This window comes from Zea mays, chromosome 1, assembly GCF_902167145.1.
Source record: "Zea mays cultivar B73 chromosome 1, Zm-B73-REFERENCE-NAM-5.0, whole genome shotgun sequence".
NCBI lineage: Eukaryota > Viridiplantae > Streptophyta > Magnoliopsida > Poales > Poaceae > Zea > Zea mays.
Window position 1 is genome coordinate 149411350 of NC_050096.1, and position 24222 is coordinate 149435571.

General features: G+C 43.7%; 1 protein-coding gene and 1 long non-coding RNA gene across 6 annotated transcripts in view; one reads left to right on the plus strand and one right to left on the minus strand.

Moving 5' to 3' along the window:
- Positions 1-393: 393 nt before the first annotated feature.
- Positions 394-3599, minus strand: LOC103639408 (uncharacterized). Its single transcript, XR_559418.2, has 2 exons — positions 3030-3599; positions 394-677 (listed from the first exon to the last, which is right to left on the minus strand). It is a non-coding gene; the product is annotated as an uncharacterized lncRNA (long non-coding RNA).
- Positions 2797-24222, plus strand: part of LOC100383477 (uncharacterized) — a 28616-nt gene continuing 7190 nt past the window's right edge. For 2 of the 5 annotated variants that reach the window (XR_004849939.1, XR_002262525.2), the window contains exons 1-6: positions 2797-3634; positions 4007-4363; positions 5126-5210; positions 15008-15456; positions 16635-16790; positions 17267-17575. Coding sequence is in view for 2 of the 5 variants with exons in the window: in XM_008646873.3 (XP_008645095.1) it covers positions 3269-3634; positions 4007-4363; positions 5126-5210; positions 15008-15456; positions 16635-16790; positions 17267-17575; positions 17739-17840 (1824 nt within the window). In the remaining 3 variants the exon portion in view is untranslated. Of the gene's footprint in view, positions 3635-4006; positions 4364-5125; positions 5211-15007; positions 15457-16634; positions 16791-17266; positions 17576-17738; positions 18297-19558; positions 19635-24222 lie in introns of those variants that run through there. The other 3 variants (XR_004849940.1, XM_008646873.3, NM_001176125.1) reach the window with 3 other exon arrangements.

A 24222-nucleotide genomic window follows, 5' to 3' on the forward strand; every position in this document is an offset into this window, starting at 1 on the left:
CCTAAGGATCAACCAGCACTTAACGACTTCCTTGAATGGTCCCATGCTGTCAGACATTAGGTATGTGCACACTCTCTAATGTAGACATGATCTATTTATGACTTATCATTATGCAGACGTATTCAATATTTTGTTGTCGCAAAAGCATGGGATTAGCATACATAACTTTGAGAGGAGTATCTAGTGACTTTGGTGTTGTAACATCCAAATACACTCCTGTTATACATATATGAGTCATGTTTTTTACTATACAACTGTTCTAAAATAAGGGCAGTTCTGTGCACCACCAGCGAATAAAATGGAGAGGTGAAGATGCTCTATAACCAAATGATTATAACAAATTAGAATATTGTCTAAGCTATTTGGATATCTTTTTACCTTGTTTTTGCATTGCGCACTAATGAAACTTGTAGCATTAGATAATGTTGTATGTTCATTCCCTATGTATGATGTAGGGTGATCCACTTACAACATTGGAAAAATTATACATGGTAGTGGGTAATGGATTCTTTAATGCAAAACCATTGAGCGGTATTTCACTTTGCCAACTATGGACTATGTCAATTGTGCCAAGTGTGCCAACTGGGCACCTATTTTACGGCATTGCACTTTGAAATCCAGCATCTTCTTCATTTTCTTAGAGGAGAGCTTCATGTTCATGGTAACCTAAAATCCACCTGTAAATTTCAAACATATGTTACCAAACAAGCAACTATTTAGTATAGATGCGACATATGGGCTGTCAGCAATAAAGTAAGGAAATAAACAGGTGTGTGATGTGTCTAATTAGATATAAGTTTAAATCCTTATAGGATTAGCATGTAAGTCCCTGTTTGGACTTTGGATGCAAAGTATTCTCTCTACTTGTTTGTAACTTGTAATTTTTGTCGATATAACCCCTGTAATTGGATATAAGTATTTGTTTCACCATGCATATGCTTTGTTTATTATAGTTGGACGACCATCACCCAGCTAGCACACCATAGATTGCTTTTCGTCTAAATTGGCTACACCTTTGGTCCAGGTATGTTCAACATGGATGATACCAGAGGAGACAACCCCCATGGCGCTGGCGTCTTTGTTGGCGACGGCATCAAACAACACAGTGAGACTAAACTTGCCCTTGCAGAGCACCAGGGCAAGAACATGGCCTCAACAGCGAAGAAGCTAGCTCAACATGCTTGAGCCAGTTGCCCCTGTGTAGTAAAAAGTCACACGGTAACCTTCTTCTAGCCCTAAGCATTTCACATGTTTCTGGATACATCCTGCCTGTCGTATATGTGCACAGTTTGCCTTATTGTTTGCCAAAGTAGCAACACTTATGTTTAGGTTCTGTTGTACATTTTTGACAAAAATATATTGTTGTTGATTTGGACATTAGCAAATAACTGAAAGGTGAAGAATATATAGTTGTTACAACACTCAACTTCTTGTATTTTGTATAGAAATGAGCAACCTATGTTACATCAATTATTGTGTGTTAGTTCTAAATATCACATTCCACTAATAACTATCTTTTTTGTATAGAAATGACCATGTAACCTGATTATGTCAGTTAACTGATATGCATCGTCTTCTTTTAATTTTGGTGTTCCATAAGCAACCTATTTTGTTGTTATTTACTAAATATGAGCATATCTTTTGATTCTTAATCATGATTTGACACATGTGTAATATAGGAAAAAATATGAGCTTAGAAGACATGATTATATTTCAATGATGTTTGCATTTTTAGATTAGTGAAATTTATAGAAACATTGAAGTGTCAAGTTATTTATGTGTGTGCTTTTCTCGTCCTCTCGCAGTAGAGTATAGTGTTTGGTTATTAGCTTATCATTTATCACCTAGCTGAGAGGGAAGCTTTATATGAAATTCAATTTTGTAGCATCTAGCGGACTTGCTCAGGTTCGTTGACTGCTTATCCTTACTTTCAGGTGCAACATGAGCCACAACCTAAACCTGAACCTGACGTAGAAGAGGAACGTGTCAATCTATTCAAGCAGATAGAGTTCTACTTTACGTCGACATATTGACCTACTTCTCTCTACTAAATCCTTTAATTGGTTAAGGTTGTTTTTTCGTTTTTATCCACAGCTAGGAGAACCTATGCTCAGATGTGTACTTGAGGCAACAGATGGATGAACAGGGCTAGGTTGATAACATAGGTCCTTAAGAATGTCATCATCACCTAAAGTCGACTGAACATTGTGTAAAATATGTACACATGCTCATTTGTTCAGGTGTCGTTGCTGTTCCGCAAGATCGTCGTGTCCTTGTTAGGAATGGAGATGCTCTGAGTGAAGTAGGAGGACATGGTGAACATGAACCTGAAGCCGACTTCTAGGAAATCCAACTCGCAACAGTAGGCGAGGAGCGGATGCACCTACTAGAAGAGTGCTAGCTCTGCTCATACGCTTGCTTGACAAACATATGTTGTTAATTGTTTTATATAGTGTTACTAATTACTATCATTTATTCTCTTATGCTTCTTATATAGTTGAGGTTTACATTATTTTTTCATTTCTATCTAGATTTTGTATGTTATGTAGAAAGATCATATGTTTTTTGTAGTTTTTAAAAAATCTATCTTTCTGTTTCCGTGATTGTGTGCCGTTGCAACGCACGGGCACATACCTATACTATTATATAATATATAAATATTCACTAATTTTGCATACCCTGTACGTCCGCCACTACGCTCACTCTATGTTGGTAAGTGTACACACTAATTCAACGTACGCATTTAACTGATCTGATTACATATGTATCTTCACTATCGTGCGTCCAGTGTGTGACACCTCTGGTTGTCATCGCCGTGCCGTTCTTGGGGCTGCTAGGGTTCTTTGGTGGCTTCACATTGACGCTGACAACCTACTACGTGATAGATCTGTCATTTAATCTCTATCTGGTTTTCTTTATTTCAATCCATTCTAATTACGCACTTCATTATCTGTTGACTCATCTCATAGATTGAGAGTTAAAAAATTAGAAACTCCGCAGAAATAAAAGTTTTTTCGAACCAAACACACCTTGTCGCCATCAAAACACACCGCCAACGCCAGTACTCCACGGTACTGCGCCGCCCAGTACTCCGACAGCCACTTCGCTGCTGCTGCTATGTCCTGCGCGCAGCCGATGCGGCGCCGATCTCCATGGTTGTGCGAAACCTAGGCGGCGGGCGCGAGCGAGGCCACAAGGCGGCATCTGCCTCCTGAGTGGGGAGCGGGCTCCCCCGATCCACATCGTGCGGGCTGGTGGCTGCGTCGCGATGAACCCGTTATGCTGCATCGCGCCGGTCTCGCTCGAGCACGCTGCGGATCAGCTCCACGAGCACCCGCAGCGCATCCTCGCTGGTGCACCGCCGGCGACGCCGGCCCCAAAGCAGGATGCGGTTGTGGGGGTGCTGCACAAGTGGGTCAACTATGGGAAGGGGTGGCGGTCGCGGTGGTTCGTGCTCGAGGATGGGGTGCTATCCTACTACAAGCTCCGCGGAGCTGGTGCTGGGGGGGTAGCCGTGTCGCCCGCTGCTGCTGCAGCCAGAGTGATCGGGGACGGGAGTGCCGTGCAGCAGGCGCGGGAGGTGGCCGCGGGGGCAGGAAAGCTGTGGAAGCCGTTTGGCGTGATACACCTCAAGGTACGGTGCTGCCATTCGATTCGGTTTCTTCTGGCATGCTGGTTCCGGCATTGAGAAGTCAAATTTTGAAGCCGCATTTTTCTTGTGATGATTGAGCCATGAATATTGTTCGGGTAAATGTGCTTAAGGTAAAAAAAAAACAAGTGGAGGATTGGCGCTCATTGTACTTTTCATTTTGAGTTTTCCCAATTGAAGACAGGCCGTGGTAGGAAACCTGGTCGCAGATATGTATATGTTTGCATCACGTTTAGTTTAATGCAATAATGCTACAATCGATCATCACTGTGGAATTATCTGAATGATTTGGCACAATGCTGGAGGAAGCAAGATAGATTACTCAATTTTACAGGAATTTCCTTTTGTGGTATTCAGGTCTCGTCTATTCGTGCAAGCAAGTCTGATGATAAGAGGCTGTACATATTCAGTGGAACAAAGACACTACATTTGAGGTGTGAAACTGAGGAGGATAGGAATGCGTGGATAGATGCATTGCTGGCAGCGAAGGATCAGTTCCCACGGTCACAGACTAGCAATGATGTTGGTTCTATGGCAGATATTATGTTGTCCTCTGAGAAGCTTAGGGCACGGCTGCTTCAAGAGGGTCTGTGTGAAGCAGTGGTCAGGGAGTGTGAATCTATTATGATGAGTGAGCTACTGGAACTGCACAATCATATAAAGTCTCAGCAGCAGCAGCATTCTATTTTGATAGACCGCCTTCGGCAACTGGAGGTCATCTTTCCATCTCTGGTTTTGTTACTTAATAATTTCTGATTTTATTTTTTTATTGTTATTTCCTTTCTAGTATTGATTATTAGAAATAAAAACACTAGCAGCAGGGAAAATATCTCCATACTTTTCAGCCAAGGAAAATATCATTATTTGCAAGGCACACAAATATTAATAATGATTTAGCATTGAGCTCAATCTGAGCTAGGGCTTCACATTACATGTTATCTTGTAATCAGCAGAGTACCTGCATTAATGCCTTGCATAACTTGTCTGTCGTGTTGCTGCTAGCGCATCAAATCATTGCATGGTTTACTCTGGTTATAATGTGGTGCTGGCAACTGACAACAATAATGAGATCAGCCAGTATCACATGCTGATATGCATGTAACACGTGCTTTGCATGTTTTGTGTTAAAAACATTTTGTCAATATGAGCTGTATGTGTTATAAGGATACCATCCATAAATGGAATCCATCTGCATTTCTTTTCATTAACTGGAACAAGTTAGTCATCTTAGGCAGATACATTTATATTTGCTAAAATACTTGGTAAGCACTAAGCCCCAAAGTGTAATTTGTGTCTTAGTATGACATAATTTCTTTAACATATGGATTGCTATAGAGCACATTGCAACTGCATAAGTTCTTCCTTGCAAATTTCCGTAAAGATTCTTTTGTTTAACTTATGCAAATGATTTTTCTTATGAAGTGAAAGAATTTGACCATAATTTTAAGGGTCAGCATGGTCCATTTCTTGGTGCAGACGGAGAAAGTTGAACTGGAGAGAACAGTTGTCCATGAGACTAAGGAGAGGGAAACACTTGGCTATGCCAACAGCAGACAAAGTGGTTAGTAGTTTCACTACTCATGCTATAATAAAAAACTCGGCCAGTATGGGAAAGACCGCCCCCACGATATTATATTAAGAAGAAGCTCAATCGGAGCTCCGACCGAGAAAGGTCACGAAAGCTGGTCCCTCGTGCAACATGAGGGTCCGCCCCCTATAGGCCAGATCTTTACTCGTGCTTTGAGCCCTCCCAGCCCCTACACAAGGATCCGCCCCCAATAGGTTAGTCCATCTCGTGTGCACACGACCAGGGGAACTAGCGAGTGATCTTTTTTAACCTCAGCTTGAAATTCGCTCCCACTAGGATTCGAACTCAGAACCTAAGGCGTGCTACTCAGACCACCTAACCAATTCGGCTAGAGGCCCTTTCACCTCATGCTATAATATTCCTTCAGATTTTTCCTACCCTTTCTTTGTGTTTGCAACCTGTTTTACATCATCTTTCAGTGGTTGTCAAAAAGTTCAGGGTTGACATAGATGAGATGTTACACCTTTTTGGTGTGAAACACCTGAAGCCTCCTTTTGCCTTTCTATTATTCATCTGTGGCAAAATAGAAGGATTCATTCTATGCATCTTGATTTATATCTCCACATTTTTTACATAATTGATCAGATATACATTCATAGTTTCAATCGTCAAATTATATAATTATCCAGTTTCCAGCTGAGTATGGTTAAACATTATGCTCTCTTCATTAAATACTAGTCAGGTTGTACTGCGCAACCATACTCCTTTGCTCCCACCACTTCAGTTGTTGTACAGCTGCTGCTAAATGCTCATTTTTCAATATTTTTTCACAAGATGGTCTGTTACTGTTAGTATATTCTCTTCACATGTTTCTTCAGATTATATTGCGATGAATGAAGCTGAGAAATGGCTACACATCATAATAATGTATTTAGAACTTGAAGAGTCTTGTATGCTGGCCTTGGCCCCATTATAAATGTTTGATACTCCCTCCATTCCAAATTGTATGTTGTTTTGACTTTTCATTCATAGTTTTTATCATGTATCTAGACATAGTGTACATCTAGAAGCATAGTCAAAGCCGTGTACCTAGAAAAGTCAAAACGACCTACAATTTTGAACGGAAAGAGTATTTGCTTTCCTTTTCCAGTGGAAGGTATGAATTCCAAATGCATTCTAATTACGAAACAGATCTCCAGAGACTACACATCATGCTCCCAGCCTCCCACCATCCCATAAATGAAACAACGCCAACGTTGGGGGCAAGACTGTGCAGTCTAAAATCTTGCAGCAGCAGGAACCAAAACTCCCTTGCAAAAACACAAGATACCAATGTGGTCCAAGGTTTTAGAAGCCTGATCACATAAAGGACACCTTTATGGATGGTCAAGCCCCCTCTTAGCCAACCTATCAGCTGTCCAACACCTGTTTAGGGCTGCGAGCCAAAGAATGAAGTGGCATTTGGAGGGGGCCCATGTTATAGGGTAATGATTGACTATTAGGGCTAACCCTAGAGGGTAGCTATATAGTGCTTTACATGGGCCACATGGGCCTAGCTATATACTCTAACACCCCCCGCAGTCTGAACATCCGTCGCAGCGGAGTTTACAGACTGGACTCGAAAAGAAGAAGTACATCACACAATAGGATCCCCCCACAGACTCAACTAGCCACTACAGATGTTGAGGCTGGAGCGAAACTCGGCGAAGGTCGAGGACGGAAGACCCTTGGTGAAGATGTCGGCAAACTGGGAGGTGGTCGGGATGTGGAGGACCCGAACGTCACCGACGGCGACCAGATGTCGGACGAAGTGTAGGTCGATCTGCACATGCTTGGTCCGCTGGTGCTGCATCAGGTTGGTGGAGAGGTAGACGGCGCTGACGTTGTCGCAGTAGACCAACGTGCTCCTAGAGAGGGGACTGTGTAGCTCGGCGAGGAGCTGCCGGAGCCAGGCAGCCATGTTATAGGGTAATGATTGACTATTAGGGCTAACCCTAGAGGGTAGCTATATAGTGTTTTACATGGGCCACATGGGCCTAGCCATATACTCTAACAGCCCAAGTTCCCCAAATCCTTTTATAATGGCTGAAGGAGACAAAACCAGTAAACAATCCTTCATAGGTAGCTTTAGCTGAATAAACCCCATTAGCAGCAATACTAAAAATATGCTTACCTTCCACATTGGGCAATTATTTGGGCTGCAACACAAAATCTGAAACCAGATTCCAAAGGTGAAGATATCCAATAAGACCCCAACAAATAAAGCTCCAGTGATGTCAGAAACCCATCTACTATTTGTGAAGGCCTCTTGAACTGTTCTTCTACTTGTAAATCGCATTGGAATGGCATCAAATAATCTGGGAGCAAGATCAGCAATTTTTTGTCCATAACTCCATATATCCATTTATTAGTCCAAAACAGGGTATGGGCCCCATTCACAACTTCCGAATACAACACATTTGAGAAAAAGGCCTGTGCTTTGTCTGACACATGTATTGGTAAATTACGCCAGGGCCGACCAGGATTAGTTTTCTGTAGCCACAACCAACGCCCCATGCATAGGGCCCTACTGAGCTCTTTGAGACTGGATATGCCAAGTCCGCCCATCTGGAGAGGCCTACAAACCCTGCCCCATGCAACCAAACAATGTCCTCCTCTAACATCCTTGCGTCCTCTCCAAGGAAACCTTTCCTAATTTTGTCAATAGCTTAATAGCCATAGCCAGATAAACAAGCATCCCGGTAAGCACATACTGTACTTGCACTCTTCTACCAGCCCTTTTCATCAAATCCGCTTTCCATCCTGGTAGTTGATCTGCAATTCTATCCACAAAAGACTGTAACTGATCCTTTGTAAGATTCTTCAGGGACAAAGGCAGTCCCAGATATCGGCAGGGAAAGACCAAGATATCCCATGGGAGAAGGCCCTGAACCAAATCCAAATCATCATCCACACATTGAATAGGATAGACATTAGACTTCTGATCATTGTTGCGGAGTCCTGAAGCTTCACCGAATAGGTTTAAACTATCAAGAGTAGTAGTAATATACTAATATGTGCAGCAGATGGGTGCAAAAAAAGTGCCACATCATCTGCGTACATAGACACATGATGAAGGTGGGCTCTGGGAGACAGATCCAAGAGCAGCCCTGCCTGTTCTGCTCTAGAAAACATCAGGCCAGGAACATCCATAATTAGTATAAAAAGCATTGGAGAGAGTGGATCCCCTTGCTGGAGCCCTCTTTTATGGACGATTGAATCTCCTGGAATATCATTCAGCAACACCTGAGTGCTAGAGGAGGACAACAGCCCACATATTATACCCCTCCATGTTTGTCCAAAAGCTGTTTCATGACTTCAATGAGAAAAGGCCAGGATATAGAATCGAAAGCCTTGGTAATATCAAGTTTTAGGAGAAGACGAACCCTCTTCTGCTGATGAAATAATCTGACCGTTTGTTTGCACCAACATGAAATTATCTTAAATGAAACACTCCTTAATGAAGGCGCTTTGAATGGGAGAGACCATATCATTCAACTTTTGGCTCAGTCTATTGGCCAATGGTTTTGTAATCAACTTTGCAGCACTATGCACTAAACTGATAGGCCTAAAATCTTTGACTTGATCAGCCCCATCTTGCTTCGGAATTAGAGTGATGTAGGCTGTGTTTAGCAAGCCAAAATTGTCGAACTTTCTGCTCCAAACAGCAGAAACTGCAGCCGTAAGGTCCACCTTGAAAATATTCCAGCAAGATTTATAAAAGCGACCAGTGAACCCATCAGGGGCTTCATCATTAGGTAATCCCCTGATGGTGTTCCAAACTTCCTGTTCTAAAATAGGTTCATCCAGATGTGACAGATTATAGATTGTCATTTGCAGAGCCTTCAATCAATAGTCTGTTCTCTGTTCACACGATCACCAATAAGCTTAGAGTAAAAACTATCCACCAACGCTGCTTTTTCATCATGACTAGTGAGAATATGCTCTCCATCCATAATTTTTGCTACAAAATTCTTTCTCTTATGGTGTCGAGAATGCAGATGGAATAGATTGGTGTTAGCATCCCCATCCTTAAGCCAAGAAATTCTCGATCTCGAACGTGCAATGGTACGTTGAAGAGAGGACAAAACCAGGGAGTGTTTTTTCAACAAATCCTTTAGCCAAATCTCACCCAAGGACAAAGGTCTTGTATCCTGCGCAATTTCCAATCTATGCAGAATTTCTCTTGCCACAGCCAACTGAGACCTCACATGCCCCACATGTTTGTCACTCCAGGATTGCAATCTTTTAGCAGTAGCTTTTAGCTTCAAATTCAAGGTCCGAAAGGGGCAGTTTACTGCTGCCACAGAAACCCAAGCCTCCTCAACTACAGTATCAAATCCTTCCATCTTGGGCCAAAAAGCTTCAAAACAAAAGCATCTTCTACCCCGATTGATTGTCTCTAATGCCTAGCAACAAGGGGCAATGATCAGAATATTCCGAGGCCGCACTTTGAAGGAGAACATTGGGGAATAGATCTTCCCAATCCACCAAACAAAGGACCTTATAAAGCATAACAAGGCTAGGACAGTCCTGCTGATTTGACCACGTAAATGTATGCCCATGCAACGGAATCTCTTTAAGATCAAGGTCCTCAATCAACCCTCTAAACTTGCCCATCATGGCTCTGTTAATATTTGAGTTGTTTTTATCTGATGCCCTATAGATTAGGTTGAAGTCACCTGCAATCATCGAAGGTCCTAACCTAAGGAAGCAACCCTGATTTCTCTCAATTCCTGAAGGAACTGTATCTTATCACCGTTCCGCTGTGGACCATACACACAAGTTAACCACCAATTTCTATTATTTGCATTACAAAATTGGATAGAGATGCAGTAATTGTCAATCCTCTTTTGTCCAGTAACTCCCAGATGGCGCCTCCAAGCTATCAGGATGCCATCACTAGCCCCAATCAAAGGAAGAAAGGAGAACTGACAGAAATCTGATCCCAGAGCCGAAAGAATAGTTCTCCTAGAAATGTCTTCCATTTTAGTTTCCTGGAGACAAACCACAACAGCATTGGAGGACAAAACCAGATTTCAAACTGAACATTGATGCTCTGCAAAGTTTAAACCTCTCACATTCCGACACAAAATTTTAGTCGGATCCATTTCAAAAACAATTAAATAGCAAGACAACACAGGAAGTAGACGACACACTAAGTGGCAAGGTCTCCCGGAGACCTCCAACCAAAGAGGGCCGCTAAAGCATGCACATGATGCTGAGACAATGCACGCTGAAATAGATTTGCATAATCCTCCATAGCTTGCTGATTGATGCCTTCAGTCTCAGTAATAACCTTTAGGAATCTCATTATCTGCTTTGTAGCCTTGTTCCCCAAATCTTGCATGTTGAATTCCACTCCTACTCCTGCAACCTGTCGGCTTCGTCGAGGTGCAGTCACAAAATTAGTAGCACCTCTTGGGCGCTTCAGGCGCTTCAGAACAATAGGAGCTGGTAGCACTCTGGAAGGTTTTTTGACACTTTGCGAAAAAGGCACTTCTATTGGACACATAAGAATCCCTAGTAATCATCTCGGAGTCAGACTCGAGTGGAGAAGTCTCCTCTACTACGACATTCGTGCCTGACCCACAAAGGTCCACCTACTAACGACCCTGAGTCCTAGCACTAGATTTAGGCGGAGTAGCAGTAGGCCCTACAACATCCAAGGAAGACTCGGACGGGGTAGCCATTGCTCCTTCAATGCCCCCTCCCATCTCCATAACCTCAAACGTCGCATCATCTGAGATATCTCTTGTCTTCAAATGGATGGAATTTTTTCGGCGGCGTTGATAGAAGAATAAGTGTTAAATGCCCACCTCTTGTCAGCCCAGTGGATAGAGGGCGCAATAGTATCAAAACATTCTGAAAAGAGCGCCAAGAGGCTTACATGCAAACGGTCAAAAGTCACCGATGGCCAAAGAGGTTGTAAACTTTCCATACCATGGCGAGCTAAAGATTTTGGAATTAACTCCAATTGCTGTGACTCTGAACCCACCATGTCCGCTTCCAAATCAAAGCTGTTGGACTCCACCCTTGTCTCCCACTCAGATACAGGGCACTGCAAGGAGTCAGGTTGACACTAAATCAGAAGAACTTCATCAGATCTGCATTCGGAATGAGCAAGTTTCTGAAATGGACCTAGATGTACATTGTGAGAACGCCCCTGGGAGGGTTTACTCTCCTCCAAGGTGGGGGCATTAGTTTCTACACCCCTAATCAAAACCTTCTAAGAAGAATTATGACGATCATTATCTTCAGCATCATCGCCTAGGTGAACACCAGGAGGCCTAGAATGTGGATCAGAGTTGTTCGATCGGAAGGCAATGGAGAAACAAAAGGTAACATGGTAGCTCAGAGCTACAGTTTCTCCAACGCCGCCCTCGACAACCTAAATAGGCTGAATAATCCACAGGTCTCGCATATTAGGAATGGCAGATGGACCAGAACACCACGTAGAACACTTGAAGCATGACATATCTTGCAACGCCGAAGTATCCTGGTGCACTTGATGAATAGAAGCAAATGGGTTAAGCAGATGCTCCATAGTACTAGTTTCCCAAGCATGAACAGGGGTCCCAGCAGTCTCAAATTCAACAAGGTATGGCAAGGAGACTCCCGAAGCGCCCAAAAGTCTCGACCAACGTTTGCAAAATACAGAGAAAGAAGTTGCTCTGATAACTGACCAACGAGTGATGAGAAGCTCTATCAATGCAATATCAGGGAGGATCAACAAGAGGCTGGAAGATGACATCCTGCGGATAACAAGAGATGTCTTGGGAACATCCAAGCGTGGAGCAAGAAGAGCAACAATCTCTGCAAGAGCAATCTCACTGTCGCTAATGATGGTTAACACAACATCAGTCCTTAAGTCATCTTCGGTCGCTGCCAGCATGTTACTCCAACCCATAATGCATGGTGGGAGAATGCCATGTGGAGTCTGTGAGCTATTAACTGAAGCGATCGACAGTCTGCCATCATTGGGGATGTCCGACGCTGAGCTTCCATGCCTTCGAGTTGAACGTCGTCGCTTACGCGCCTGACATCGACGAGGCCGACCAGCCACATCACCAGAGGCGTCACCAAAACCACCATCACCAGACCGTTGTGAGGCCCCATATGCGTCACATACATTGATGGACCTCCAGGAAGAACTAGGGGAGCAAGCCACTCCCAGATCGCAGGCTTAGGAGGCGGGGGAGGCTCACGAAAGATAGCAGAATGCACCTTAGAAAGGACTGAGGTATGTTTCTCAGGAAAAACTAATCTCTCCCAGACCGATGGCTTGATCAATAGTTGTGACCTCTTCCTTGGGCAATCATAGGATCGATGCCCATCCTCTCCACAAATAAAACATTTTACCAAGGAACGACACTGGAAGGCCATATGGCCGGTGGCCAGGCAGTTGAAACAACGTCTAGAGACAGTTCATCTGGCTGAGGCCCGTTCTGCATTCGAACGAAACCTCCTCGTCCTTCGTGATTCTACCAGTTTCCAACCATCATCAATTGCAGCCTTCACACTGCGCTTCGGACAAAGAACTAGACGCCAAACCTGTCTTCGTGATGATTGCACACGTAGCAGACCCGCCGTCCCATTGATGGCCGGTGCAGAGTCCACAAGACCACAACCGTCGTCTTCGAGAGGAGCACCTCATGGAAGGAAGGACGCGACAATCCAGCGACCGTCTCCACCTGATCGATCACCGGACTGACATCTCTCCAGTGACCCTCCTTCGAACGGCCAAGGCGGCTAAGGGAGATTTCACTAGGGGATAGGGAAGGGGGGGGGGACTAACGCCAAAGATGATGGCTGAGACTAGAGATGACAATGGGTAAATATCCATCGGGTATTACTACCCCGTACTCATATCCACGACACAAAATAACCCCATCGGGTCACCCATATACACTGGTGGGTATGGATTTACTCCCATAGCCATACTCATGTGGGTATGGGTCACCCACCGGGTCACACGTACCCACAAAATTAAACATCTATCAAAATATTATATTATACAAATGTCAAGTATATCCATCTAAATAACATTACAAAATTTCTAGCATCATTTAACCATCCATTCAATACACCAAAGGTAATTGGATAAAGTAGTAACACTAGAATAGTACTACATAACACATTACATGGTCATTAAATTGTCGTTAAGACTTCTATGATATTATGGCCTAAAATGTTGTTAAATAGTAAAAAAGATGGATGACTAAAGTCCAAGTTCATGCTTGGGCTAAGTTTATATTGGGTATTTTATATCCACGGGTTAACAGGTATGGGTGAAGGCAGAACGTTCTAATACCCGTTTACCCATTGGGTGAATATTTTTGCCCAATAACAGACCCACAGGTAGAATATAAAGCCCACATACATATCCTAATGGAGTAAATACCCATCGGGTATCGGGTCACGTGTACCCATTGCCATCTCTAGCTGAGACGTCTTCGCATTGAGGAGGGTGGCCGTCGGACCCAGAGTGGGCGCCGACATGGCTGGCCGGAGGAGGGAGCACGGTGGAGGGAGGGTTCTGGGGCAGCGCCACCGCCAGGGAGGGAGGGGTCGGGAGCGGAGGAGTCGGCCACCTCTACAACATGCTAAAGCTAGATGAGTGTAACAATAAATAAATATATTGTTACACTCATCTTGTTACGACCGACGTCCAATATGCCAGACGCCATAAGCGCCATAGCAGCTAGGTAGTTGCCTAGTTTATTGCTGGTTTGTTATGCAGCCGGCTAATTTATTGCCTAGTTTATTGCTGGCCGGCTAGATAGGATGAGGTTAGTTGGTTGGAGAATAATGTGGAGATCCACCTAGATAGAAGGAGATTAGTCAGTCAGATAAGTTAGAAAGGGGACTATATGTACCGACTATTATCATTAATGAAGGATCAAGCAGGGCAACCTTTGCCATCTGCTCATCAGCCGTACCTCCTCCTCCATCCACTCGACCAAGCCGAGATCACGGCTTCCAGGCTCTTGCCCGCCTACCCATCACCACTACCAACTGCGCAACCCTAGCCCTTCCACATCTAGCTTTGTAACTAAATATTATGGTTTTTGACAGTTCCAATATGGGTGATATTAGCTGATTTGTAGTTTGTAGTTGAACCCAATGATGCTTTAATCTTCTGAAAAATATGATTGACTAACTATTTTCTCAATTTTTTTTCAAACTTTATATTATTAGCTTTAATCTTGTATAAAGCTGATCTGAGATGTCTGATGTAGCTTGGCAAATATCTCTTTCAAGGAAGTAGTTCAGTCCTATGTTTTCTTGCCTTGCATTATGTGGGCACGTGGCTTATTGTTTTGGTTCCAATTATACATGCCAAATTTTGCATTATGTATTTTTGTAAGGTGCTCTCATACTGTTTCCATTAGAAAAAATGTTCAGATGCTCCATTTATCATTTTTATTTTTTATTTACTAATTTGTGAGGCAGTAGTGAGTAGATTTATAATATGGCTTAATTTCTTTATTAGGCTACGACCATAAATATTCAAAATTAAAATACAGGAAAGAAACATATTTCATAAATTACTTGATTGGTCTATATTTGTTGTTCTAACATTGCTAATGAATACAAATTTTGCTTGGAGTAATAGATATTTGTAGGGCCTATTCCTTCGTAGACACCAAGAAGCATGAGCATTTGTTCATTATTTGGAAACTTTGTTTTTTTGTAGAAAGGCAGTTGATATTATTTTGTGTACTAAATTTATGGCCAGCTCGATCCTACAATTGGGGCTTATTATTATTTTTTTTCTGTTTGCCAAGATTTCTATTCAGTTTTATCAGGAGGAAGTACAACTGAATCAGACCCTGACACTGCAAGCCACATGGCTGAAGTTGAAACTGAGGAAGATGAAGTTACATACTTTGATACAAGAGACTTTTTATCTGCAGAGTCTTTACGGAGTGCTTCATGTCAAAGGAGGGAACTAATTGCACATGGTTTTGGATCAGAATATGTTGGAGATTCTGTTACAAATACTGTCAAAACTACTAAATATCCCTTTGTGTTACGTAGGGATAAGCTACCAGAGCCGAAGGAAAAAGAGAAACATATAGGATTATGGTCAATAATTAGAGAAAATATAGGGAAAGACCTGTCAGGTGTTTGTCTACCTGTTTATTTCAATGAACCTCTTTCTTCTTTACAAAAATGTTTTGAAGATTTGGAGTACTCTTACTTGGTTGACCATGCACTACACTGGGGAAAACAGGTAGAGTAGTAAACCATTCTAACACTGTCTTTAAAAGGTTAATTATGTGAGCTTCTATTCAGTGTTTCTTAATGGTTCTATTTTATTTTTCTTTGTAAGATCTTCCATATATTTCAACTGCTTAGTCAAACATTTTTGGGAGTCTAGAAAAAAAATTGATATTGGTCAAAATTTAACTAGTTGTGCATGGGCAGACCTAGTGCTGGAGGTTCCCACATGAGTATGGTAGATAAACCGAGGTAAGCCTCCCCACACAAAAATGGAGAGGCTGCTTCGAATCCGTGATCCACATGAGTAGGGTGGATAGGTAAGCCTCCCCGGGCAAATATGGAGAGGCTGGTTTGAATCCGTGATCTGGTCTAGTGACTCAGTGAGACAACTCTCACCACTGCACTAGGCCTGCACCATTAGTTGTGCATGGCCAAGTTCTTTTTAGTAGCTATAATTTTCTTCTTTGGAATATCGGACTGCATTATATGTTTTATGCATGACACTTCAAATAACTAAATTTGGTCATGTAAAAAAACTTCACATTTGAAGCCTTGGTTCCTTGCCCAATCCTGGTGGCCTTGCCAACCAAGAACTTTTATGCATGGATTGGGCTGAAATTCCTGCCAATTTTGATTCATCCAAACAAGTTATGCAGACATGTTGAATAATTGTAAAAAAGGCAATGTTAGTACGAATAATTTTACTGATTTGAACTCTCTAGTGTTATCTCTATCATCCAAACTCATTGCACAAGCTGTTTGAAACTTTGAATTTATGATACCTTAAGAGTCAACAATTTCTGTCTAGCATGTGATTATAGGAGAATCCAACCCCATGTCCACACTCCCCAAAAAATGTCGATACACTGATTAAAAAAAGATCTTCATATCCAATTTCCTTTCGGTTCTTCAAATCCGTCTCATGCCAAAGCACAGATGTATGGTCTGGCCCAAGTCTTGGTGGTCGTTCTCACATTTTCTATGGTACCATTGTGTATGGGTGTGGCAGGGTTTTATGGTTTTTTCTCGACCTGGGTGAGAATGTTTTCTTCTTAGCAAATTGCCTAGGGGCTCTCTTACCCCGCAGGTCAAGTTTTGTAATCTTCAACCTAATTTGAGTGCTGTGCTTCTGTTCCTATTAATGCTTTATGTTTTGCAATGCAATGATTCTTGGTAAATACAATGTAGGGTGACAGCTTAATGAGGATACTTCATGTAGCAGCATTTGCAGTATCAGGTTATGCTTCAACCGAAGGTCGGCAATGCAAACCCTTCAATCCCCTACTGGGGGAAACATATGAAGCTGATTATCCAGATAAAGGACTTCGTTTTTTCTCTGAAAAGGTTGCACAACTGTTCGAATTCTGAACTAAGTTTTAGTCCGTTCTGCAACACTTGTCCATAGCGCACACAGTCTGAGAAAGTATTACTTTCAGGAAAAAGAAAATGTGGAATGACCATCCATTACCCCTATTTAATGTAATCATAGAGCATGCAAGTTTAATTCTTAGTTCCTGTCTTCTGAACATTTAATTAGGGTTAGAGTGGAAATACAGCAATAACTGCACACTTTATATCGTCATTGGACAAGTATTATGAAATGTTTTATTCCAAGGCCATGGACAAGTATTGTAGGAAACAGAGGGGAACAAGTGATTTAATTCCTAGTTCCTACTTCCTGCCATCGATTTTGTTTGTACTTTGCATGTTTTCTAGTAGTAGTAACCTATAGTGCTCATTGAACTTATTTGATTAAGAAGGTATTCACATGAATTGATTAAAGAAACATGGTTGTGACAAAAAACTGATATTTATTTCAGGTCAGTCATCACCCAATGGTTGTTGCATGCCACTGTGACGGCAGAGGTTGGAGATTCTGGGGTGATTCCAATCTGAAAGGGAAGTTCTGGGGTCGATCCATTCAGCTTGACCCAATAGGCGTTCTTACGCTCCAATTTGATGACGGAGAAACATTTCAGTGGAGTAAAGTGACTACTTCCATTTACAATATCATAATTGGCAAAATTTACTGTGACCATTATGGCACAATGCGCATCAATGGAAGTGGCCAGTACTCCTGCAAGCTTAAATTTAAAGAACAGTCAATTATTGATCGCAATCCACACCAGGTAACTCAGTAACTTGAAACTTCTACATATGTGATAGGAACTGTTCAAAGGAAACCTTTTGCTTTGAAAAATAAGGGCATATTTTATTATAACAGAGCAGCACATTACTTCTACATCCTCTGGTCCAAAGTCTTTTATTCTTTTTTTTTCTTGAACAATGCAGGAGATCTGCGTGTCATTTCTTAAGAAAGAGAAAGAAAGTACCACATACATCAAACGACCGAAAACAGCCAAAACCACCTTTATCCCTACAGCCAGGGACTGAGAAAATAAAAGCTTTGGCTGTTACAACGGTGACACCTAGACCATTTGAATACAAAAACCACAGAGGGATAGGCCATCAAGATCTACACAGTTGTAGCTCGTGCCCAGACCAGGAAGTCTTGCAGTTTGGAGGCCCCAGCCCACCACCAAAGCGGACATTCCTCAACAATCCTTGTGATCAAAGTTAGTGTGTTAGGCTCTGAATTCTCAAAGACACAAGAATTCCTGTGCTTCCATATCTCCCAGGCTGTTAAAATGACAAGGGAATTCAGCCTTGCCTCCTTTTATTCTTTTATTAATCTCTATTACCTCAGATAGCATCATACCGGTCTATAAAGACATGTGCCAAAGAAGTGTTTTTACTTTAACTTTTACTAGGTTGTTGCCCATGCATTGCAAGGGGAGCCAAAAAAACAATATTTTCCAAGAAAAATTTGGACCATCCCAATTTGGAATCTATTGCACAACTAAACCTCATGGTTCCTGACTGAGATTCCCCAAAAAAGATGCCTCTCCTGCATGTCCGGAAAAAAATCGAGACCAAGAAAGAACTCCCACCTGAACTACTTATACAAAGACATGGTACTGGTAAAGCAATCCTAATATTTGCAGTTTTATCCACTTTGAAATACAAAAAAAGGTTACCTAGAAGGACAGGCTTGACAGTTTTAATGTGAACCAGTATTAAATCAAAACCTAGTAGTGAGGAAACATCAATTATTAACAAAACAATATGGATTTACTTTGGAGAGAGCACATGAGAGGACAAGGATTTTCTTCTTTCAGGATTCCATGTTGGGAAATTGTCACACGTTCGATCTGGGGGTGACTTCCCCATAGAGGGTAGTTTTGGTGAAAATAGAGGAGGATTAGAGAGGAACAACGACAGCCCTAGGGTTGTCACGCCTTAGAAAGAGAGGTGGGACGGCGGCAGCAGGGTGCTGCAGTTGGCTTGGTGTGCGATGGGCAGCATGGATCCAGCAGCTAGGGCTGCTGGTGGGCGTGTGGGTGGCATGGCCGAGGTGCGGGAGCAGCGGTGGCACTGCGGGTGCAGCGACGGCGGTGGTGTGGCTGGCTCAGGGCAGCAGCAGGCTGCTGCTAGTGGCGGAGGTGACCTGCGGCTGAGGGAAAGAGATAGGTTATACCCTAGATTATTGTTGCTTAATCTCAAAAGATACATCTCCCCTTATATTTGTAGGGACGGCCAGAGGAGGGCAGGGAGGGCCGGCAGTGGCAGGGAGGGGGCGGCGGCTGGCAGCAGGGGAGAAGGGGCGGTGGCTGGGTGGGTGGGGTGGGAGGAAAGAAAACTTGGCTCTATACCATGTGGGAAACCCTAACCCTGGATTAGGGTTTGGTGTTGTATTAATAGACTTGAGTTAACTGGACCAAGCCCATTACACAGGGGTGAGAGGGTAATTACACGGGAAAACCCCAAACTCTAAACGGGTATTCTAATAGGGAGGGCTTGACCTGACTCGACTCTAAGTTATCCTAGCTTTTGGACTCTTCCTAATCCTAAACCTAGATGTGTTTTTGTAACATGTTACATCGTAAATTACAATGGCTGCCCTACAGTACCCACCATGGGGTACTGTTCGCATTGGGCCCAGTTGGCCTATCTTGGCCCAACACCTTCGTCGTTCGTCATGGCTATTTAGGCCCGTGACACCATTCCCACCTTTACTGCATAACATGTTCTCGTGCTGTATCGTTGTCCAGTTGTTGACGTCGTTCGGGAAGAAGCTTCTCTTGGTGGTGGTTTCTGCTATTGCTAAAGTGGCACTATGAGTACAAGGTTGGGGTTGGTTTCATGACCTTTTTCTCCCTCCTAGAGACAACACATCATTGTGCTCGTTTTATAGTTGTCGTAGCGTCACGATTGGGTTTGATGTTGTAGCGCCTGTCTTTTATTTTTCAAGTGTTGGAGCTGTCTTTTATTTTTCAAGTGTTGGAGCCTGCCTGATGTTGTTGCCAGTTGCATAGTCGTGGTGGTTGCCATGGTTGTCGCTTGAGGTACTCCCATAGTGATGAATGAGTTTATGCTGTGTGTTTGTTTTCATCCGCAATAGTAGGACAGTGGTGGTAACATCCAAGTAGATGGTGCTGATGTGGAGAAGGTCGTTGATGATGATGCTGCCTCTTAGTTGTAGCATTGTAGTAACGACATTGTAGATGTTGTCTATGGTGGTGTGGATGTTGTAGGCTGTGTTGATGTTGAGAGCAGCGTGTCAGCGATGTTGTGAAAGCTGTCACTCCTTCTGATAATGACGAGTCGTATCCCTTATATTTGGAAGCATATTGGGTCACCTTGTTTGTTGTGAAGGCTGTCTCTCAATCTGGGACTTGGTTGATGGTGTAGTGTTGCAGCCAGGAGTCCCTGACCGACATGTTTGGAAATTATCATCTAATGGAACATATTCCTGCAAATCAGCCTACCAAGCGATGTTCATAGGGACCATTCAGTTTGCCCCTGGAGAAAAGTCTGGAAGAGTTGGGCTCCAGCTAACTGTAAATTCTTTGTTTGGCTGGCCATCAACAATAGGTGTTGGACCTCAGGCCGGCTGGCTAGGCGAGGGTTACCACATCAAGCAGCATGCCCATTTTGTGACCAGGCGGAGGAAACCATACATCACATCCTAGTCTCCTGTGTGCTGTCCAGAGAAATATGGGAAGGGATTTTGAGGAAACTTAAGCTTGATATGGTCCCACGCCCCATTTCCTCTAGCCGGGTTTGGACCTGGTGGTGTAAATCCACCGCTACTATCCCCAAAGATTTTAAAAAATGGTTCAATTCCTTGGTCATTTTGGTCATTTGGGAGCTTTGGAAGCACATGAATGCGTGTTCGATGGAGTTCAACCTCAGCCTCAAGTGATCTTTGCTCAAGTGACTGTTGAATCCCACATGTGGGGCTTGGCTAGGGCTTCTAACCTTAAGAAGCTCCTTCAAAGGAAGGCTCCTTAGGCTGGGTGTGGTCGTTGAGGTCGTGTTCAGAGTTGCTGTGTAAAGTGTTCTAGTGTTCTTGGGGGGGTGTTAACCGCCTCCTTGTATTTGTAACTTTTTTCTCCCTTAATGAAATGACACGCAGTTCTCCTGCGTAGTTCAAAAAAAGTCTTAGGCATCATGGTAGCATGCTCGGATGTTGGTACATTAGAGTTGGCCTTATTAGTTGTAGAAAAATTTGAATTTGTACCTAGCCTTTTGCTATAACAGTGATAGTGGCCGCACCTTCCTCGGTTCCTCGGCACCGTTGCGCCTTGTCTGTTCACCACCGCCGGTGCCACTGTTGGCGGAAGATCCATAGGTGTCGCCGTTGCAACCCCACACCCTTGTTCGCCAAATGCCGCGCGGATTGCCGCAAGGCTCCGCCCAGCCGTTGCGACTCGTAATTGTTGCGTGGATCCAGGCCGCGCTCACCGTCGGCTCGTCATCATCGTGTGGATCCAGGCCATGCTCACTGTTGCAGATCTAAGCTGTGCGTGCTGTCGCGGATCTAGGTTGTGCCTGCGACTGTACTTGACGCTACCGCGACTACTCTCATCTGAATCGTCTGACCCGTGCCCACACCTAGGAGCACCGCCCTCGAGCGCTGCCCGCGTCTGCCTGGGAGACCGCGCCTGCGTTCACATCATCCTCCGTCCGCGTCCGCCTCATCCTCTGGGCGCGACCACCTTCTTCGTCGACTTGTTGTGCTGGCTACTGGGAGCAACATCTTCATCATCTCCGCGTGGCTGCTGCTGCTGGGTCTTTTGTGTTTAGACTGCATTGAGAGGTCATGGTTTACTCTTTCACCTGACTGAAGCTTCGCTAGTTCTTGCTGATGATCAGAGCATGCTGCAACAATCAAACACATGGCAAATTAATGATGGCATGGTTATGGTTGCAATGGTCAGCAACACCAATCCATCCATGATAATGAGTTTGTCAAAATTCACAACTACTAAAGCTATTTGGTCACATTTGAAGGAACGTTTTGTTTAGCACAGTGGTGCATTGTTACACACCCTTATACTGCAAACTCATGTCATTGAGCAACATGATATGTCTATTGATGAGTATTACTTAGCCTTTGATCGTCTGGTGGGTACATTGACCTCTATGGTGCCTACTTGTACATCTGTTCCATGTCTAGCTCATCAGTTTATTGAGAAGTTCTTCACCTACAGATTTGTTATGAGAGTTTGACCTAAATTTGATGCACTTCATGCTCGATTGCTTCATAGTGCTGACACTCTCACAATGGCTAAGGCATTGTCTGAATTACTTGCTGAAGAGACTCGTCTTAAGTCTATGTCTTCTCCTGTTGGTGAGGATCCTCAGTGTGTTGGCTGTTGTTCAGAAACCTAGGCATACCTCTTTTCAGCCTTGTAAAGCATTGCAAATAGATTAACCGCTCCGATAACTACTTTGCTAAGTTTTCGGAGAAACTAGCTGATGGTGCAGGACGAGTCGTTAGGCGTGGCGGTTTTGAAGTGGCTGGCTGGGAATGACCCTCTAGGACCTAGGAGCGTCGCTCATAGGCTCGAGCCATTGCGAGAGCGGTGTTCAAGTCTTGTGGGTTGAACATCTCGACATCAATGTGGATGTGCTTCGGAAGCCCTGCTGTGAAGAGTTGTGCTTGCTACGTTGGAGCTAGGGGTGCAACATGGCCCATAAGTGCCCAGCAACACTACTGGCCATTCATCCACTGATGAATTGAAGGGTAGGCGTGCCAGTTCGCCCAGGGGATTTCTTCGGATGGGGGTCCAAACCTTTGATGGCACAGGAATGTGAAGCGATCCCAAGAAAGCGCAGGTTTGTCGCGATTGATCATAATGAACCACTGTCGAGCCGCTCCTGTCATATAATAGGAGGCGAGCCATACTCTGTCGGATTCCAGGGTGCACTGTCCCTGGAAGTACTGCTCACAGAGATTGAGCCATCCCAGCGGGTCGTCCGTGCCATCAAATAGTGGGAAGTCGAGTTTGTGGAAGCAAGGAACTGATTGTGGTAGGGTGTACCCCATGGCGTCCCCTAGGGCTGAGGCGGTGTAGGGCTGCGTGGTTGTTGAGATGGGTGCCGACGGATTTGAGAAGATGGGGATTTGTGATGGGGATGGTGGGAACTGGATCTGGTGGTGGTATGGAGGGGTTAGGTGCAGCGGTGATGGGGGCGGATGATGGTGAGGGGTTTATGGCTGGTATGCCGCCATATCCTGGCAGTCCAAAGGGGAACCATGGCGGGTTGTTGGAAGAAGAGGCTGTGGATGATGCTGTAACTAACCTTGATTAGATGAGATAATAGCCCCCTTGGGTACTGTAGCATATATATAGGCAGACCATAATATATGGGCCTTAATGGGCCTTAACACCCCCTGTCAAACTCAAGGCGGAAGTGGAGGATTTGAAGCATTGAGTTTGATTAGATGAAACTGATGTTGTGCCTTAGTTTGTGCTTTTGTGAAGAAATCCGCAAGCTGTAATTCTGAGGGCACATATTGAAGATCAATGGTCTTCTGGTGACAATGAGATCTAGTGAATGAGACATCAACACCAATGTGTTTTGTGAGTTCACGCTTCACTGGATCATGACAAATTTGTATAGCTCCAGTATTGTCACAGCGAAGAAGTGTAGGCGAGTCACAAGAAACGCCTAGATCAGCCAAGAGCCAACGAATCCAGATAATCTCAGCAGTAGTAGTAGCCAGGGCTCGAAGTTCTGCTTCAGTACTAGATCTAGATACAGCAGCTTGCTTCTTGGATTTCCAAGCAACAGGAGATGATCCAAGAAGAATACAGTAACCAGTGATGGAGCGACGATCTGTAGGATCACTGGCCCAGGTAGCATCAGAGTAAGCATAAAGCTGAAGTGGAGAATTTGAGTCATAAAATAAACATTGTGTTTTTGTCCCCCGTAAATATCTAAGCACACGAAGTAAGTGCCCATAATGAACTGATGTAGAAGCAGAGACAAACTGACTCAAGATCTGAACCGCATGAGCAATATCTGGCCTGGTGACAGTAAGGTAAACCAAGCTGCCAACAAGATGTCTATATCGAGATGGATCTTCCAAAGGTGTCCCATCAGTCGAATGAAGAGATAAGTGAAGATCCATAGGTGTGGCAACACTGCGAGTATCACTAAGACCAGAACGATCAAGAAGGTCTTGTATGTACTTAGCCTGAGAAAGATAAATACCATCTTGAGTCTGCAAAACCTCAATGCCCAAGAAATAACTGAGTGCCCCCAAGTCAGACATTTGAAATTCCTTACTCAGAGACGACTTCACATGAGCAATATGGTCTGGATCATCGCCTGTAATCAACATGTCATCAACATATAGTAATAGCAACGTGCGTCCTCGTGAAGAAACATGGATGAACAATGCAGGATCATGATCACTAGA